Source organism: Polypterus senegalus, chromosome 4 (assembly GCF_016835505.1).
Source record: "Polypterus senegalus isolate Bchr_013 chromosome 4, ASM1683550v1, whole genome shotgun sequence".
Classification (NCBI taxonomy): Eukaryota; Metazoa; Chordata; class Cladistia; order Polypteriformes; family Polypteridae; genus Polypterus; species Polypterus senegalus.
The window spans coordinates 12,750,492-12,770,398 of record NC_053157.1 but is presented as its reverse complement, the minus strand read 5'-3'; the positions used below and the strand labels follow the sequence as shown (position 1 = coordinate 12,770,398).

The 19,907-nt window shown below is 34.3% G+C and overlaps 1 protein-coding gene across 3 annotated transcripts in view; it reads left to right on the top strand.

Moving 5' to 3' along the window:
* Window positions 1-19,907, top strand: part of fbxw7 (F-box and WD repeat domain containing 7) — a 361,272-nt gene that overhangs the window by 337,979 nt on the left and 3,386 nt on the right. For all 3 annotated transcript variants that reach the window (XM_039750255.1, XM_039750256.1, XM_039750258.1), the window contains 7 exons: window positions 2,363-2,497; window positions 5,320-5,443; window positions 6,973-7,109; window positions 7,691-7,804; window positions 16,662-16,843; window positions 17,459-17,684; window positions 18,322-18,532. In XM_039750255.1, the coding sequence (XP_039606189.1) occupies window positions 2,363-2,497; window positions 5,320-5,443; window positions 6,973-7,109; window positions 7,691-7,804; window positions 16,662-16,843; window positions 17,459-17,684; window positions 18,322-18,532 (1,129 nt within the window). The remainder of the gene's footprint in view (window positions 1-2,362; window positions 2,498-5,319; window positions 5,444-6,972; window positions 7,110-7,690; window positions 7,805-16,661; window positions 16,844-17,458; window positions 17,685-18,321; window positions 18,533-19,907) is intronic.

Here is a 19,907-nt window from a genome sequence, read left to right as displayed (position 1 = left end):
TATATTTGTAAATGTGGACAGCACTTGATTTTTGAAATACAAAAAGTACTGTAAAACTGGATTAATTCAGATTCCTTTATCAGCAGACATGCTAATAAATATATAACTTTAAAGGTATGAATCAACATGTCGGTTTATTACATGATTGTTATGTACATTTCATTTTGTGCAACACATTTACTAAAAACATGGATATATCCTTATTGACAAATATTATTTAAAAAGAAAAGTATACATAATTGAGTTTCAGCTTTGCATAACAAAGATAAGATTAAGGTAACTAATAACACTTTCCATCTTGTGTTGTTTAATTGTAAGTCATAAAGTAGTAGAGCCTGATACAGCACTGTTAGATGCAACACAAAAAGCAGCACTGAATGGAACACTGAACCATGTTAAGACCCATTTACAGACTTCACACATAAGCTAACAAGAGTAAGATTTGGTCTGTGGACCCTGAATCTGTGAAGCAGCAGTAATTACTACTATGTCACCTAGGTTAATAAATGTATAGCTTTAAACATGTCTGCTTAACAGTTTTGTGTATGCTATAAAAATAGTTAATTTGATGTATACCGTTAAAAAAAACAATTAAGATAATGCCAAAAGAGGGTCTAAAAGTCTTGTCGTATTTTACTCTAAAAATCTAATAAAACCCACTTGATGATTTGGTGAAGGTGGAAATGCCTTTGCTGGCTTTCAAGTGTGCAAGCATTGCAAATCCACAGATTTAACAATAGCCAAATACCATAGATAGTAAAATGTATACTATATATCATATAATCACACCATTATATATTACAATAATTGTTATCTTTTATTATTAAAACAGATGATGGCTAAGTGATCCTGAATGGAAATGTGTTTATTAGGAAGTTGGCACAAATAACAATGAAACATCAAATCCTTGGGGCACCTTCCCTGCCTACTTACAGTTTTTGTTGAAAGTGTCCCATTGGAAGGTTTTGAAGCCACTTCAAATAGATCTAATGAAACATTTCTGTCTTGAAGCCTCCAGGTTTGAAAGTGCAGTTAAAACAGTCTGGAGCTCAGATTAACTTAAAAGTTAAAAGACTGTAAGGGGAATTGCTTTGATATTTCATTTATGTACACCAGTTGTAATTGTAGGTGTAGATAGTCCTAAATACATAACAAAACTGTCAGAGGCAAAAGTGACTTTTTTTTTTTTTTTTAAAGGTTCAAGTTAAGACTCATGGCATTTTTATCTTGCTTCTATCTTTATTATAAAAATCTCTCGTAGTTAAATAAAGCACATTGCTTTCTGTAAATCTTTGATGATTCTTAAACAACTTTTTAATGTCCTATACATCCTGTACCTGTTACAACACATGCACAGAACATTTTCACTCTACTAGGCTTGGTGCAAGTGCTATTTTTTTTTTGTTTTTTGCCTTACTATACAAGTGAAATCGTAGTGTGCAGCCATTGAGTTACAGGTTTGGACACTTCTGACTTTGTTGTTGTATCAGCTTGTTCCTAATTTGTAATAACTAAAAGTCTTGCAATGTATCCTGCTGAAAAGACATAGTCAAGTATGAATGAGAACCTTTGTCATAGCAAGGCAATAAGAATAAACTTTCTTTAGTGTATATGCTGACCATGTGCACTTCACCACATGTACAGCCTGTTACATTACACAATGTGTATGCAAAACTTTATCCATGGCCTTATTGGACATATTTATTGAAGCATTTTTTTAATTTGTGCTATAAATCATTTTAGAATGTTCTGGATGTTTTTTAGTAACATTTTGAAAGTATGAACTTTACCCCCACATTTTGTTAGTAAGATTGTTCAGTAATTAGATGGGTGACTGTTCAGCAGTGTTTATCTTTTGTCCGGTTTATGTCATAAGTAAAATAAATTACCTTGAATAGAGTAAGCTACATCCTTTTGCTAAACTGATTTTAACCCTGCTGCCTCTACCAGTTTTTTGTTGCACCTACAACTCTTGTGATTTTTTTTTTCTTCAGTATACTCTAGGCACAGTGTTTTCACACAAGTAAAAAAGTTACTTAGTGTGTTTCTTTTTGTACACAACAAATTGTTACACCAATTGTCTAATACCCATTGTTTTTCCCCATACTGTTCATATTTAAGATATCATTTTAGTATACTTTTGTGATGCTTTTCATGCATATTACAACTGGGTATAAATTGACTACTTCTTTGTTAATAGACATGCATATCAAAAGTCTAAAATTTTGCTAAAGGATTTCATAGTTTGCTACATTTGTACTGGGATTTCCTTGCTTTTTCAGATTGAATGACATTTTACTGCTTAAAAGACAAGCCATCCTCACAGTTTCAAGGACATATTTCCTCCTCCTTTATCTTTCAGAGCTGGAGTGGACCAGAGAAGCTGCTTGCTCTAGATGAGCTTATCGACAGTTGTGAGCCGACACAGGTGAAGCACATGATGCAAGTGATCGAGCCACAGTTCCAACGAGACTTCATTTCTCTTCTACCTAAAGAGGTAAGGATTGCCTTAGCAACAATGCATTTGTAACACCATTGATGATGTACAGGGCCATCTCTCCTCTTTTGCAAGCTTGTAAGATTTCTGTTCCTGATTTCTGCTTGTAGCAGCTTGACAGTTTACTTGCTAATTAGTAATTAAAGTCGATATAAAAGTAGCATTGTGCTATGGTCTAGAGCTATTTTTGTCACATTTTCAGGTGTTTGGTGCTTCAGTCAGTTCTGCCATCTGCAGTAAACTACAAGTTTTCAGTTGTAAATATTGCAGAAAATTGAAGTGCTTTGTATTGGCATGTTTGTAAATATATACAGTACATTTAATAAAAATGTACTGGGTTTGTGTGTGCCTTTGCCTTTTTGTATTAGATACCAAAGTATGAAAGTTGCCTTGTTTGTAAAATTGTCCCTCTAATTTATGGCTCATACTTTATTTAACTCAGACTTTGGCCTGCTACCTATTATGTCACACATTTTATTTGTAATGCCTGATTGTACTATTACTATTGTACTATTAGGTTGGTTTGCATTTTATTTATTTAGCCAAAACACTATTATCCAAAATATTTTTTTTAATCTTGTGTTTGACTTTTTGTCCATAATTCAGATCAGTTTACAGCAGGTGTAGGGCATGTTTTAAGAATGCATTTTGTCTATCCTCGAGCTTGTGATTTTTATTTATGTGATAATGAGGGTCAGCCAAGGGATTGAAGACTGATTGTTGCATCGTTTGTTGTTTCCAGTTGGTTATATTCTCTTGAGTTCAAGGAGTGGGTTTTTAAAGTTGGGAAATGCTACATACCTTTAGACTTTGCTCATAAACAAGGCAGATAGACTCTTGAAATAAAAACATGGCATTGACCTAGTAGATGGTACATTGTGTATGTGTGTCTGTTTTCTGGATGACAAAGGTATAGATAGAGACCTCTTGAATGATGATCTCAATTACCAGTCAGTCTGTCTGCCTATTGTCCTCTCTAATCACAAGCATTAAATACCGACTCAAAATAAAGAGATTCAAGATGCAGTTGGCCAGTGAGATTACCTTATGTTTTAATGCTCAATGTACACATAGGCCAGCTTCACTGTGTTGTTTTTTTTTCCCCAATCCTAAAAGGCAAGAAAAATAAATCAAATAAAGTTACACCTTCTGTCTTCTGTTCCCGAGGTGATATTAACTTAGATGAATCACCATAATTCCCCTTCAACATTTTGCAGTGGAAAGGGCTTTGACGAATGGCAACTGCCGAGATGTGCATCTCAAATGACTTTACAGCTGTGCATTTTTTTTTTTATATTTTGTGTTTACAGTTTAAAAAGTGAAGAATATGAGTCAGATACCAACTAATCAATTATTTTATCCCATACCTAGTTCCAAATATTTGCACCAATAGTGTAAGTGTTTACACAGCCTTTGTGTTCTGAATTTGGTACTTCAAATATAGCAACTGTACATCATTGTACATAACACAGGGTTGATACTGTAGCTGCTAAAGTACTATGAATTTGGTATCTGTTTGTGCAAAGCAGAGCAGTCCTAGACCACATTGGGAATGAGTTAAAACTTGAATGTGAAATCTGTGCAGTGTGGTATACCAGTTTCATCTGTTGCCTTAACTTTCTTCTGCTATGTATTTTGTAATATATAATTAAATGTAACATGAATAATAGACTGCAAACAACATGAAAATGTTTGAAGTTTTTTATTGACAATCTGAGCGCATCAGGAAACTAACTCGTGTCTGCAATCTTGTTTTTTTTTTTGTTTTTTGTTTTTTTTAATAATGTATTAAATTTTATGACCTGTGGTACTCTATTACAGTATGGCATTGTAATTTTACTAGTACCCGTTGATTTACAATTGAGCTTTTGTTTTATGTTTTCTTGGGGGTTGTGGGGGTCCTGGTTTCTCATTTGGTGTTTGTTGACAGTGGTATATCTGGCAGTACTATTGATTTTTAGTTTCACATGGTGAAAAATTACTTTGAGATTTATAAATTATTTATTATTTCAGAAATCCCAAAAGAAACTGTCCCAGTGCTCTTAAAATTGTTATTTATACTCTCACTGAATTTGTTTTGTGCCCTTTTTTTAAGCCATATGCCAATGCTGTTTACACTGTCAATGACTGATCCCCTTGCAGTATTTTCAGTAAAAAAATATTTACTAGCACCATGATAATTTTCTGTAAAAGATCTTTTCCACTTAATTTACCCGTTAGTTTTAATTATTGTGAGTGAGATTATTAACATTACCCAGATGTAAATGTACATTTATATTTTTGTAAGTGGTAGTTTAGTGTAGTTGCCATTCATGAGGCAATGTATTCAGTAATTGATTTTTTCCACTGGCCTTTTTCTGTATTTTAGTTATAAGGCTAAGGAATACACTCACTTTTTGCATTCTTCCCTTAGTCTTGTTGCATCATCTAGATGGAATAATTTATTATGTTTGTCCTAATTATATGAAAATATGTAGTTTCGTTTAGTTTGTACCACAGTCTCTCAGTAGGTCAGTCCAAATTAATGTGTGCCACACTCAGTAATAGTATACTGTAGATGAAAAAAGTAAAGTATGAAACAGTTTAGATGGAAAAATTGGGGGGGGGGTGATCTCGGGGAAGGAGTTAAAGTATAGTTTTATTGCACACTTGAAACCACTACATGAAAAATAAAAGGGGATCTTGATGTTACGAGTAGAAAGTCCAGTTTACTGTATATGTGTATATACACATCTTGGGTGTGCTCTAAACTGAAACCTAATCTTTACATTAGCTTTCTTAGTACTGCATTTTTGACTTGTGTTTTTTTTTTTGGTTTTTTGCTTGCATTGTATGTCCTTTCATTCCTTGAGCCCAAGGACCTGCTGCAAGCAGCGCAAACCTGCCGCTACTGGCGAATCCTCGCAGAAGACAACCTGCTATGGAGAGAGAAATGCAGAGAAGAAGGTAAGGCCCAGAAGTGAAGTGGTTTTCAAAAATGTTAATTTTAATTGAAGTATTTTTTTTTCCTTGATTATTAGTTTGACTTCACAAGTGTCTTTACTTTGAGGAATGTGTGTGATATTTGTACAACTGTTTTCTTGAGTGGATTTTTACAGTGCACAGCAAAAATTGGCTTTTTAATTCCAGTGTTAACTTGTGTATAGTATAAAGAGGGGTATGCCACAAAGCACACTTATGAAGCTGAGACTTAGTTGAATGTTTCACTATTATAAGATAAAAAAGGAAATGCTTCTGCTATTAAGAAAGCTTTGGGAAATATATATCAAACTGATGCCTAAGAACATTACAGTTCTTTTTGCATTGCATAATTAAATGTTAATGGCATTATTCAGATTAAAGCCATTGCCTTTCATTTGCCAAGTTTGCTTATAATCATACTAGTTTGTGAACATCACACACACTTAAAACAATGATATATTCAGTAGCACTGTTAAGCACATTTGGTTGCAAGTACCAATTGTATACAAGAACATATTTTAGAATTACTAGAATATACTGTACATTTATATACAATTATTTATTGCACATTTAGCAACAAAAAAGAGAGCTGCAGATTCCACCACTGATGGGTTTTGGCAACCTTAAATGTCACTCCTGCTGAGACGTTTACCCTCATCAGTATGGTTGATTGCACAATATGACTGGTCATACATTTCAGTGTCATTTAAAATGAATTACCTGTGCATTGATGCTATGGAATGATTTGTATTTTGCACAGTCAGCCTCTAATGAGCTTGGTGGTACCATTATTCACACTTGAGTTCCTGTGACTTTGGAAAGCCTACGGAACATTATATAGTGTCAGTTATACAACTTTGAATACATTCATTTTACGTAGATTTACTTATTTAAAAAAAACAAAAAACATCCTTGATTATGTGATGGACCAGAAAATTGCTTTAGCCCAAGGGAATACTCAATGAACCTCCCAACACCCCAAAGGTTTTCCAAGACTCCAAAAACAAATTAATGAAAATCATTTGCACAGTGGTCAGGGATTTACTGTAGCTGGTTGAATTGAGAGTGTATGGCTTCAACTAATTGCATATGAAAATTGCAGTCTTTCAGAACTACAACTCCCATGCAAGCCAGTGGGTGTCCAAACCAAAGTTATACCAATAGAACACTGTTGTCTAGCACATTGGGTTAACACCTGTCTCAGGAGCCAGTCTCTCTGTCCATCTGTTATCCCTGCCTCCCAATTAAGGCAGTGATCAGCAATCATCCTGGTCAGTATGCAAGTGTATCCCTTATTATGGCCTCCCAGCCAGTTACGGGAGCACAATAAGACTCGGTCAGGATGCTTGTCTTTCTATACTGTCCATCATAGTAGCCCTCCATGACAGCTGCCTGACTGGTAAAGGGAACATCAAGCAGGGTAACTTTTGATGCATTCTGTTTTACATATATTTAAAACCGTAATATAAAGTCTGCCCTTCTAAATTTCCTCATTTTACTATTTTTTCCTGTAGGTATAGATGAACCCCTTTATATTAAAAGGAGAAAAGTGATCAAGCCTGGCTTCACACACAGTCCCTGGAAAAGTGCTTACATTAGACAACATAGAATAGACACAAACTGGCGACGAGGAGAACTGAAATCACCAAAGGTAAATTTTATGGTTCTTTAGCTATTGTCAAGTACCATTTACAAAACTACATCCCAGCATTTCTTACTAGATTTCAGTTACATTTATCTTATATAATGTTTTATCACACAAAGGTACTGTTTTCATTTTGTGTTCATTGAATTTGGAAAATTCATTAATAAAATTGGCTGTTCTACTTCTTATCTGTGTAGGAAATCTGATTTACAATGTTCTGCACTTACTATGGAGATTTTTTTTTTTTTTACTATTCAGAATGTATACTGGATTACTTATTTATATTTGTGTTTAAAATATCATTGTAATAAGTATTGGATTTTATTTTGTATTTATGAGAAATTTAAAGCAGCTGCATAAAATTATTATTTATTTATAAATTGTGCTTATTTTCCAATGCCTTATTTTCTGGTAATAAACTACTTTTTGTTTCTTCATTTGTGGGATTATTTTTTTTTTTTATGAAAACCATAACTCATATTAAAGTCCATTGCTTGACAAGTCAGGGTTAAATTATTTCAAAACTATATATCTGAAGTGAAGGATTTTTGGAATGAGATTTCACAAGATAATTTTTCCTTTCACAGGTGCTTAAAGGTCATGATGATCATGTGATCACGTGTCTACAGTTTTGCGGTAACAGAATAGTCAGTGGTTCTGATGACAATACCCTTAAAGTTTGGTCTGCAGTAACAGGAAAGGTAAGTGTAATTAGTTTGTAATCACTTGAGCTTAATCTGCATGAATATTTATAAAATACTATACTGTATGTTTTGGTTTTTGTTTTTTTTGTTTTTTGTTCTTAATGCTTCATGTCATAGACTGCTCAAGGAATTTACTACAAAATTACCAGGATGAGAGCATGTGTGAACAAAGCAATAATTTCAGTAACCTGGGAAACCAAGGTCTGCTGTTGCCCTGGTCAAGACCTAATATTATTCTCGATGTCTTATCATACCAGCTTATATGTGAGCAAAGCTGAAAACGTTTAAGTCAAGTATACGATTGTGTTAATTTAAGTGAACCAATCACACAAAAAGCCTATAATTTGCTTAATTATATTGTTGTAGCAAGTGCATTTGTTTCTGTAAAAATTGTTGTTTATAAAATACGTAGCAAACTCAGATCCTGAAGGGCTCCAATGGCTTAAGGATTTCATTGTAGCTATTTTATTAATTAGTACATCATTTCTGCTGGTAATAGAATCTATTTCTTTTAAGTGCCGTGCTTTTCAAGACTCAGAAACCTTGATTTGCTCTCTAGCAGCCAAAGACTAATGAGACGTAAAGCTAGCAAAATACTTTTGGATTTTGATGCAGAGTTTTTTTGCAAATAAGGCAAGGCTTAACTAAATTTCGATTTGGGTTTAGTTTTGAAGTTTTGGATTGGTTTTCTGGTTGTTTACTTATAAGGTTTAGATTGTTCATCACTTGTGTTGATCTATTTTGTAACCTATTTCTGCAAAATGTTTTAAAGACTACTCTATTATATTACCCTAATTTACAAGTAATTTTGGATAATATCTTCTGCTAACTGAATTAATGCAAGTGTCAATTGATGTGAAAATGCAAGATTACTAGACGACTGCCTATTGTAGTCACTGCCATGGGTGCTTTGCTGCATTTGGGGTTCTACTTTTGTTCAAAACCTCTCAAGCTCTGTTAAGTTGGATGGGGGTAGTGTTGATATAATACTACTTTTCAGTCTGTCCAGTGGCGTTCACTCTGGTTCAAGTCCAGGCTCTGGCTGTACCTCTCAAGGACCTTTGCCCTAGACTGACATCATGCGAATTTCAGAGGAGGTGGTGGTCTTGTATATCCCTGTAGTCTGATCCATGCATCTTTCACTAATGAGCCCCCAGTCCTTACTGCTGAAGAACAACCCAACAACATGATGTTGCCACCACTTCTCTTCATCATATAGCTGATATTGGTTAGATGATGAGCATTGCCCTGTTTTCTAAGTATAATGCTTGCCTTTCAAGCCACATAGTTCAATCTTGATTTCATCAAACTATGAAGCCCTTTTTCCCTCTCATACTTAAGTCTTTTTGGTGCCTTTAGCAAATTCCATGTAAACTGTTACTTGCCTTTTACAGAGGAGTGGCTTCCATTAGCCCACTCTACCAACAGTGGATTAGAACAAACATGGTAGCCATTTCTGATATCTTCTTCCATCTCTGAAGAGAATCAATGGGGGTCTGTAACAGTCACTTCAGATTATTGGTCAATTTTTTGACTGCAGCCCTACTCACAACAAACCCCCAAGCTCTGTTTCGTTGTGCAGCCACTTAGAAAAATTAGCTTGATGGTTCACAAATTCTTAAATTTAAGATTGGTAGAACCCCCTTCAGGACCTTCAATTCTACAGAAATTAAATTTTCTTCCCCAACTCTGTACCGTGACACAATTCTGTCTTGGAAGTCTGTGAATTGATCCTTTCATCTCTTGGCTTGTCTCTTCCTTTTGAAGAGCATTGTCAGGTGTAAGGTCCTATAGAGGGAGATGCATGTCTTTCCAAATACTGTTCAATTAATTTATCATAGGTAAACTTTAGTAAAGTTACAGAAATATATACTAAGGATGATCAATGAGAATGGGATGCACACATGGTCAGTTTTGAGAGTCATGGCACAAGCTCTCAATAAATGTGATATTTCAGATTTTTAATACATTTACAAAACTTTATTTACAAAATATGGAAAAAGTAAGGCAGTTTAGTTTCTAAATACACCATAAAACACATTTTAAAATCCGGCTTCAGGACTGTTGTAAGCTTGGCCACTACAGATTTGAATTAACCCTGGGTTGACATTTTCTTCTTTGTGCTGTTTGTTTACCAAGACTGGAAGCTTATTTGTTTAATTTCCTATGTTTCCCCTATTTAAGAAGCCATTGTAACATTTGTAAAATTTAATTTACAAGTTTATGACTTGGATTCAGAATTATTTGTTACAGATTTGGCTTGAAATTTATGAATGATTTAATTTCCTGTTAGATGTAGATTGCAATATTTCATTTTTTGTCTCCTCAGTCAAATGAAATTTTCAGTGATATGGCATCAGCAAAGTGTCCTTTGCTATAAAACATTTAATCTCCTAGGGTTTTTTTCTTCATGTTAATGCAGCCAACTGTTAAGGTTGATAAAAAGGAAAATGTAAAGAATTAATGCTGTACTTCAGGAAAATGTTACTTGTGTTCAGTTTGCTTACTTTTTTATGTGCTATCTGCCAAGTTTATAAGTACCACATTAATTTTTATTTTGTATGCTTTAAGTAAACAAGATATTTAACATGCTTGGAGGTGTTCAGAGATGTGAGATTGTATTGACATGCAGTAATGACACATAGAGGGGATTGCTGACATTCTCAGACCACAGATCAGGTTAAATTAAATGGTTCAATAGGTGGTTGATTGTTTTGACAGAGTCTTGTAGCACAGAGAAAGTCTAGCACTACTGTTTTGAACCATATTATATATGAACACCAAGTCTGGTTAAAATGTTACTTTTGGGTGTTTATTTTGTGTATAAAAATCTAATCAATCTCAGCTTTTATTGTTGTAATTACAAGTAATGAAAGTGCACCTCATTTTATTAAAAAAAAAATATTTATTAAAACATTTTTTTGTCAAATGTGTAAATTACAAAATAAACGGCATATACAAATGAGTCAAATAGTTAAGATTATTTTTAGTGAACTGCTGGCTCTCCTTTTTTTTGTATATATTTATGTACAGTATATGTGTGTGCTTATATACATTTTTCTATTATATAAAAAAAGTAAAAGTACTGTTTGGTCCCAATGAAGAGGCGTATCCATGAGAATTAAAAGATTTGGTGAAAGTGAAATCCACATACGTGAGTGGCGGAGATGCAAAGTGAATGGCGCGCCAACAGTCCACTCACTTCACATTCGTGTGAATGCTATTGTCAGATACAGTTCCTGCCCTCCAAGCGGATCAGAAATAAAAGACAAAGAGTAGAAGACAAAGTAGAACATCATAAAGAGCTTCAAAAACATTGGTGTGATACACATGCAGAGCAGGTTAGAGATTATGAAAGTACTAGAATTCGAAAGTCTTAAAAAGCTGATAGTAAAGATCGCGAAAGTGAAATCTACATACGCGAGTGGCAGAGACAATAAGTGGGTGGTGCGGTGTAGTGTGGTTGGCAAGTGAAGCCCCCTTGTCTTTAATAAGGCGAAAAGATGAGTCTTTAGATGTCTCATTTGGAAATTACAGTCATTTATACCACTGATAGGCTCTAAAAATCTGCAATTTAGTTTTAGTTTCATTGTCCTTTTTTTCCCCCCTGTTGGAAGGCTCCATTTTTATGACCATGTGTAGTTTACAGCCCTACTACTTGTCTGCTAATGTATGTGAAATCCTGCAATATTGAAACCATGTACAAAGGTTTGAGATTTTCAAATGAAAAATTGTTAATGCTTGCTTCATTCATAAAATAATGCACCAGCTGGTAAATAGCTGAAATAGTGCACAAAGACTCCCCATCCCCAGGCTTGGGTTACTGTCTTGCTCAATAAGGCAAAGATTTTTATATTGTGCACATGCAGGTACATCATTCATTCTTAAAGTAATGTGAAGTATATGGATACAACTCAACTTTTAAATGGATAATCTGTACCATCAACCATTATTTCATTACCATTGGTCAGCCACCAAGTGCACAGTGTTGTATGAGAAGGCAATGCATAGATGTGCTTCATAAAGGAGGCTTCATCATAGATGTTGACATATAATTTCAAACTTTGCCAACTTCTTACATTAAAGAGAATTGTGTGATAAGTGGACCTAAAAGCATCACTCTGAAACTGGCTGCTTTTGGGTAATTTTTGGAAGAAGTAATACAGACAGTGAAGTCCAGATTTGATTTGTAAAATCTGTTTGCAAAGCAGTAAAGCTTCCTTGTTTTCAAGCCACCATTTCTAATTTCAAGTTGAGCACAGAGCAGCAAACATAACACAGCATTAATCACCATGCTGATTCATATAATAGTGTATTTTCTAAAATTATGGGTTCTGAATGTACACACACAGTGCATAGTTGCTGTGATTATTGGAATTACGTAAGTAGCAAAAATGTTATGTTTACAAGTTCTAGAATTAACTGCAGATATACTTTGTCAACCTGGATGGCCCTAGTGAAAATTGGTTTCATCTTTTGAGTTTATTGCATCATCTTTTCCATTTATCTCCTACGACATAACTGTGATAGTTTGTGCTCCAAGACTGGGCAATCAATTCTATAATTCTATAATTCTTCTGGACTTGGGGGGTGGGGGGAGTCTGTGTCGTAATTTAAGTTCATGCAAAAAAAAAAAATGGAAAAAAACATGGATTCACTTTGGCAAAATCTTGAGTACTAGGGTGTTGTACCGTGTTAGCCATTATGAATGTAGTGAAACATCAAGCAAAATGACACCTTTTATTTAGCCAATAAAAGGTGTCATTTTACTTGACTTTTCACTCAAAACCTTGAGCATTTTTGAAACCCTGATTAGGTTCCCATGAGTTATCTTTACTCTGTACTGAAGAGGCTGAGTTTGCTTATACTGTGCTGTCACAGTAGGATGTGCAGTTTTGTCTGTGGGTACCCCTGCTTGTTTTTCTCCTTCCAGATTCTCATACCACTACACATACTTGTATCATGGCAACCAGTGCTTCAGATGAATTCTGTCTGTGTGATGTAAGCATATAGTCCTGATTATTAAAGCAATACTTAAAAAATAAATAAACTCACAGTAAATGCTCACTTGCGGTATCAATAGCTTCATATATTACTAAAGAAAATATGAATGATTAGTGGTTTTGTTAACTTTCAGAAGATACCATTGTTAAGGAGTGATTTAAAAAATTCATTAACTCCTGTTGTATATAAGCAGGCAGTGTTGGTCACAAGATTTTGCTCATTAATCACCCTTTAGACGTTAGTAAGAAAAAATTTTGGAAATGCCTACATGCTGTTGTGACACACTATGGCAGATGTGCCTTGCAAATATTCACGCTTAAATATATCTGAGGACAATATATCCTAGAAAATACAAGTGCTGCGTTGCAGATGGTTTTTTTTTAAAATTAGTAATGTTATATGATCCCTTATTGTTAATAGAAATAGTAGTATTGTCATGTGCACGGAGTACAGTAAACTTATTTGCATGTCCAACCAAATTCAAAAAGGTCACCACTATCAATTTTCACATTAAATGAGAATGTTTTAATCTACAGAATATCATTTCAGTGCTTAAATATTGTATAGCTGAGGGTATTGCTGATTAATGAAAATTATTAGAAAGATGCACAAATGCTTATAGTTCAGGGTGTGTAGCAAAAATACAAAATAGCCACCTATTTTTCTAAAATGCTTGATTTTTACTTGTCTGGAATTGGATTTTTTTTTATTTATTTATATATATATTGGAGAAAGTTGTTTTTTTTTTTTCCTCTTTCATTTTTGAGTTTGGCGAGTGGCCCTTTGTTTTAGTGAATCGAGTACAAATAATTGGTAATTTAAAAATGGAGTCCACTTTAGCTGTATGGAAATACCTCCCTGACACAGACTGCTTTGTATCATATTCCTGTGAAGTATTAAACATAAAAAAGCTTATAAATTTATTTTGTAAGCATAAGACTCAGGCGGCTAATGTAATAGCCTTAAGGGCTAAGAAAAATGATACTGTGAACGAGTTAAATTTAAATACTGAGGGCTTCTTTCTTATCAGTTATTGCAGGAGAACTGGAATTGCAGGTAGTTCAGGATACCTGCTGTTTAGTAAGGTGACACAAATAATTACATTGTTTCAAGAAACTAGACTAGTTCTCTGCCTTTTTGATTTTTTCAAGTTAGTTAGATATATAAATAATCCATTTACCTCTTAGAATCTAAGAGTTGTGGACGAGCCACACATCTTGGCAGCTTTTTATGGGAATGTGAAACTGCCTTGGAAATGGTGTGTGACAAAACAGGAATGTGTAGTATATATATGAGTGTCTTTTGAGATAGACAAAATGAATGTATTGCGTAATAAAAATAACAACACAAAATATACTTAATATTCTAACACCTACTTTAATCCAGTTTACAGTCATGGGCGACTGGAGTCCATCCCAACAGCATCAAGCTAGGAACTACTTGCTCGTTATCCAAGGTGACTTACAGCATTTGAAATTGTTTGTTTTCGCAGGGAGAATTTGATTTGACATCATTCCTGAAACCATTTTTTGTGTTATGACATGATTTTTGTGTGTCCAGAATGTCCAGAGGAGGGGGGAGGTATCTTCAGCATCATGAGCACATATTTGTTTTATATAGGATTCAGAGTTGTACAAATAAAACTTAGCATATTCCTTTTCATCACACTTTTTTCTTGAACTCGTAGGAACAATTGTGGAGTGTTTCAAACGCAAGCAGTAAACTTCAAGAGATGTTTGATTCAGTTTCTATCTTTCTGTAACTAAAAGAATTAAAAGGTGTCTTCAGAGCTAGCCATTAGCCCTGTTAGCAATTCTGTAAGACACAGGAACCCCAGCCTGGGGAAGAGTTCCTTGTGTTAGATAAGCAATCACTGATTCCTCAAAGTAATAAAAATATTTAAGAGACCTGAGCATGACCACAGTTGATCCAGCATTTCTCAGACTTCTGCCTGAGTGAACATGTGTTTTCTTTGTAAATGAACTGACCAATACATCACACCCTGGTGTTAGAAAGTCACATTGTTAAACAAGTGAACAAATCTGACTTGTTTAACAATGTTTCTTTCTAACACCAGTGTTGTTAATTGGGAAAGGACATCTGCGTTAACATATTTACCAGGATGGTGCCGAACAGAAAAATGAAAAGTCTACAATTTGAATACTGTAAGTCATCCAGTGAGTCTTTTTTTTTTTTTTTGGCCTATAAAGCCATTGTAGCAGCATGTCATCGGTTATCAATGTAAACTTACAACCCCAAAAGTTATAGTGGAGTGCTTCAACCTCATTTTTTTTGCCAGACATTACTTTTATAGTGGATTTAATTGTATAATAGTGTAATTGCATTACCTGGGCAACAATTTACAGCCTAAATACAAAATATGATGTTTGTGATCATCAGCAACCTGAGCTAATACAGCACCCAAACCTGATGCACTTGTTAGGTTATGTTAAAAAAAAAAAAAGTGTGACCTGGGTCCTACAAGTCAGGGTGCTGCTGGCTGGATTAGTTCAGTTAAGGCTTCTGTTTGCATACTGTTCAAGAGGCATGACATTAGTTTAGAAGCTCCCAGCTTCACTCGTAGCTCATCCCACTGGAAATGGCAGTGATTTCTTGTAATACCACTGTTGAACCATGCCTTTAGTTGATGCAGTGGAACAAGCATGTGGCTGAAACCACCTGCAAACTGATGTGGATAGGAATTTTCTGAATTGCTTCCTACTAAAATGCTTAGATGTCAATATCATCATTGAAAATAATGCCTAATAACTTTACAAGTGATATATGGTTTAGGAGCATTCTCGTCTAGTGTTAAAACGCTACTAAAATGTTCAGGCGTGAATAAGCCCTTAAGGAAGCATTGTTTTACGTAAACAGATATTTTTTTTTCTTTTTCAGTACTGCTTTCCAGGTAGTAAGTTGATTACTCAGTTACTTGTGAACATTTATTCTTCATATTTCAGGTGCATTTATTGCAATTCATTCAAATGTGACTTTGATGGATTTCCCTCATTCACACCACAAAAAGATCATTTTCCTCTAGTACAACTTCATAAAATAATCAGCAGCTGTAAAACTATTTATTTAACTATATGTTAGAAAAAACAGATCAGATAAAGGAGTTATACCAAACCTTGTAATCATCAGCTTTGAGTACCTTATGTTTTTAGTCATGTAGATTTTAAAAAGTGCCCTTTTTTGAAGGACTAAATGATCTGGATGTTTTTGTTTATAGTTTTATAGTTCAAAATTATTTGGGACATAAAATTTTATTAAGTAGAATTGTGTAAATCATTTGCTATAGGCATTGCAAAATATTTGTAACAGTAATTATTTTTAAAAGCACAAATCTAGATCACAAAGTTAAGTGTAATGCTGCATAGAACTGGTGTTGACCTTTTAGATGTAATGAAAAGCATCGACTGCTAAAGCGAAAAAACATCAAGACAGTGCAGGCTTCTCATACCAACACAATGGCAGAATCATGTCCAAATTGTAAAATCATCATAATTAAAATAAAATTGAATCAAACAGTGAATCTGCTGTGCAGGGTTGAATGGTCACAAATGTCATAGAATAAAGAAACAGTTCATTAGATGGTAGGCTCAAAGGTTAACCTACAGAAATCAATTTAGATTAGATGCTAATTCTGTTAAATTGTTATTTACATCTCTGCTGTATGAATGATACAAGCAGACAAATACCATGTGAGAAAGTAGTCTTTTGTTATCATCTTCACATCTTTGTTTAATCCTGACTAAGAACTTGTGTCTACTTGCTTCTATGTTGTATGTTGTTAGATTTTTTAATCTAGTTGTTTTAATCCTTGTTTTTTTTTTTTTTCTTTCAGTGTTTAAGAACACTAGTTGGTCATACTGGTGGTGTCTGGTCATCTCAGATGAGGGACAATATTATAATCAGTGGCTCAACAGACCGGACACTAAAAGTATGGAATGCTGAAACTGGGGAATGTATTCACACTTTATATGGGCATACGTCTACTGTCCGTTGTATGCATCTTCATGAAAAAAGGTAAGGTTATGGCATCCATGGCACTATCTAGGTCGGTCTTTATAGTGCTATCCTGGTATTAATAATTTGATAATATTAATAAATTGTTGGATGAGACAGTTTATTTGTGTAAATGTGTTTGTAAATATACTGTATGTATTTATACAGTATGTATATAATATGTATAATATGCACATATGCATTTGCAAAATTAGTAAAGTATATACCCATACATTTGCCTAATTACACATATAGTAACTTGAATATTACCTTTGTTATTTGTTATGAGGAGTCAGTCTCAATATCTTATTTTTAAAGATATTCTTTTACACTGCATCCTTATCATCTAACATCAGGGATGATCTCTTTGCATTGCTTTAATGAAAATGATTTGCGATGCTTGTTTCTTGAACTATTACAACAAAGATTGAGATTAAACATTTGGACTGCATGTGAACTTTCTTTCATACTTGTTTTTATGTTTTGAAATAAAGGCTACAGTGTTTCTACACCATAAAAAGATTATATTTTTTATTACATCCAAGCCCATTGCAGTGCACATATATTTGACCAGTAAAGAAAACAAATTTATAATTGTAAAACTCCATCTAACAGCTATGTCATTTTCCCTCTCAGAGTGGTGAGTGGGTCCCGGGATGCTACGCTCAGAGTCTGGGACATTGACTCAGGCCAGTGTTTACATGTTCTAATGGGTCATGTTGCAGCAGTACGATGTGTGCAGTATGATGGCAGGAGAGTGGTGAGCGGCGCATATGACTTCATGGTCAAAGTATGGGATCCTGAGACAGAAACCTGTCTACATACACTTCAGGGACACACCAACAGGGTCTATTCGTTGCAGGTGGGTGGTATAGTTTGCTGTAAGTTTTGATCACTAACGGGCTGTAAAGAATTGAACAACTATAAAAGTGTATTTTTTTTATATAATTAAGCAGGGAACGGCAATAATGGGTTCCAAAATATTATGCAAATGTAAATTCACAATATATAGATCACTTTTTACTTATTCAGTTCTGTTTATTCTTATATCGCACTCTTCATTGCTATTAAATATAAAAGTGCAAAACAAAGAATAGACCAGACTTGTCAGTTGTTTCAGATAAATTGTGGTTTACTATAGAGAGAGTACAACTTATTAAAATTCTAGGGTATTTTTACATATGCAAATGACTCTTTTCTGATATATTTATCAGGCAAAATTAAAATTTTAAAAACGGATTTTTTTGCATCATGACAGTCGAAACTATTTTCTCATAAGTTGTTGTATGGTGAGGAAATATTAAAAGTCGGTAAGGTACAATCGTAGGTATAGCCAGGTTCTTAGTCTTTGAGGTCAAACTAGTAGGACTGATTATTTGTAACTTTTTAATATTAATGTACTTTTCTGCCACATTGGAATTTGCACTGCAGTGGGGTTTTTTAATATTAAATTAACATATTTAATGATTGTGTGTTTTTTTTGTTTTTTAACTGCACAGTTTGACGGCATCCATGTTGTAAGTGGCTCACTAGACACTTCTATCAGAGTGTGGGATGTGGAGACAGGAAACTGCATTCACACGTTAACAGGGCATCAGTCACTGACTAGTGGGATGGAACTGAAAGACAACATTTTGGTCTCTGGGAATGCAGACTCTACTGTTAAAATCTGGGATATCAAAACAGGACAGTGTTTGCAGACATTGCAAGGTGAGTTAAGATTACCCAAGATTAATTAGTTTAAGCATTGCAGAAGTTGTAGGACAAATAATATACAGATACATCACTGTGGTGTTTGTGTTGTAAAAATTTAATAATTTAGGTTTCCCCAAGGTAATTTAGCAAAGTCTAATACATGCTCTACCTCACTTTTTTAACATTACTATTTTGATTTCCTTGTAATTTTTGCTTTGAGATTTTTGACTGTCAGAGTAGTTGCTCAGTCAAAACACTAAAAGGTAGTGTGGTGCAGTGGTTAAAGCTTTGGACTTCAAACCCTGAGGTTGTGGGTTCAAGTCTCACTACCGACACCGTGTGACTTTGAGCTAGTCACTTGACTTGCCTGTGGTCCAATTGGAAAAACAAAAGAAATGCAACCAATTGTATCATAAATATTGTAAGTCGTCTTAAATAAAGGCACCAGCCAAATAAGTAAATGTAAAAAGTAATAATGTTTGTAATTTGGTGAAAATTACTCATGCTTGAACTGTCCATTTCATTTGCAGCTTCATCAATTTTCTTCAAACTTAATTCTTTATTGATGGCTTACGTTACTGTCCCCATAGACAGTAAAAGCTGCTGTGTTTAAATTCTGTTTCAACCTTTTTAGTATTCTGTGCTAAAGAGGCATTTGGATGAATCTACCATATTCACACAAATGAGTGGCTTTTTCAGACATTCACAGTGGTTAATTTTTATAATTTCCCTTCTTGCTTTATATCAAGATTAAATGCATACCTCAGTCCTTGGTTTTGGCACATTTATTTACATTCTTAACTTTTTTTTATGCACCAAGTCTTTAGACTTACCATCACCAAAGTTCTATTATATGCCTATCAGTGGGGCATATTTTTAGTATTTTATGACTTGCATCGTAGGCTGCTAATTCCTGTCTCATTATTGATTACAGAATGTGTAGTTGTAGCAACTGAGTCTAATTAGTCAAAAGAACTAAACTCTACATAGACATAAAATAGACTTTATTCTATGTATTATTTAGACTTTATTACTAGAAAGCTGTAAAGTTGTGCATTTACAAACAGTAAGAAATAAAATACTTTTAATCAGGCAGTTTAATGTCTTTTTGGGGAGATACAGTATGTGCGCTGGCCTTTACGCGCTGGCACCGTTGTGAGGCTGCAGCTTTATTATTCAGAGTTCTTTATTAGCAGGCTTCAACACTGAAGAACAGATTTTGTAGCAGAGCACGCCATTATTTTTTTCATTCCAATGTCTTGGAGTTTCATCTTTTGTGACAGAAAATAGATTCCTGTCCTTTGTAAATTATCTCAATGTACCTTGTGATCTTTAAACTGTATGGCCCTGTGTTAAACTTGCTTTGTAAGTTTCCAGTTTGCATTTTTGA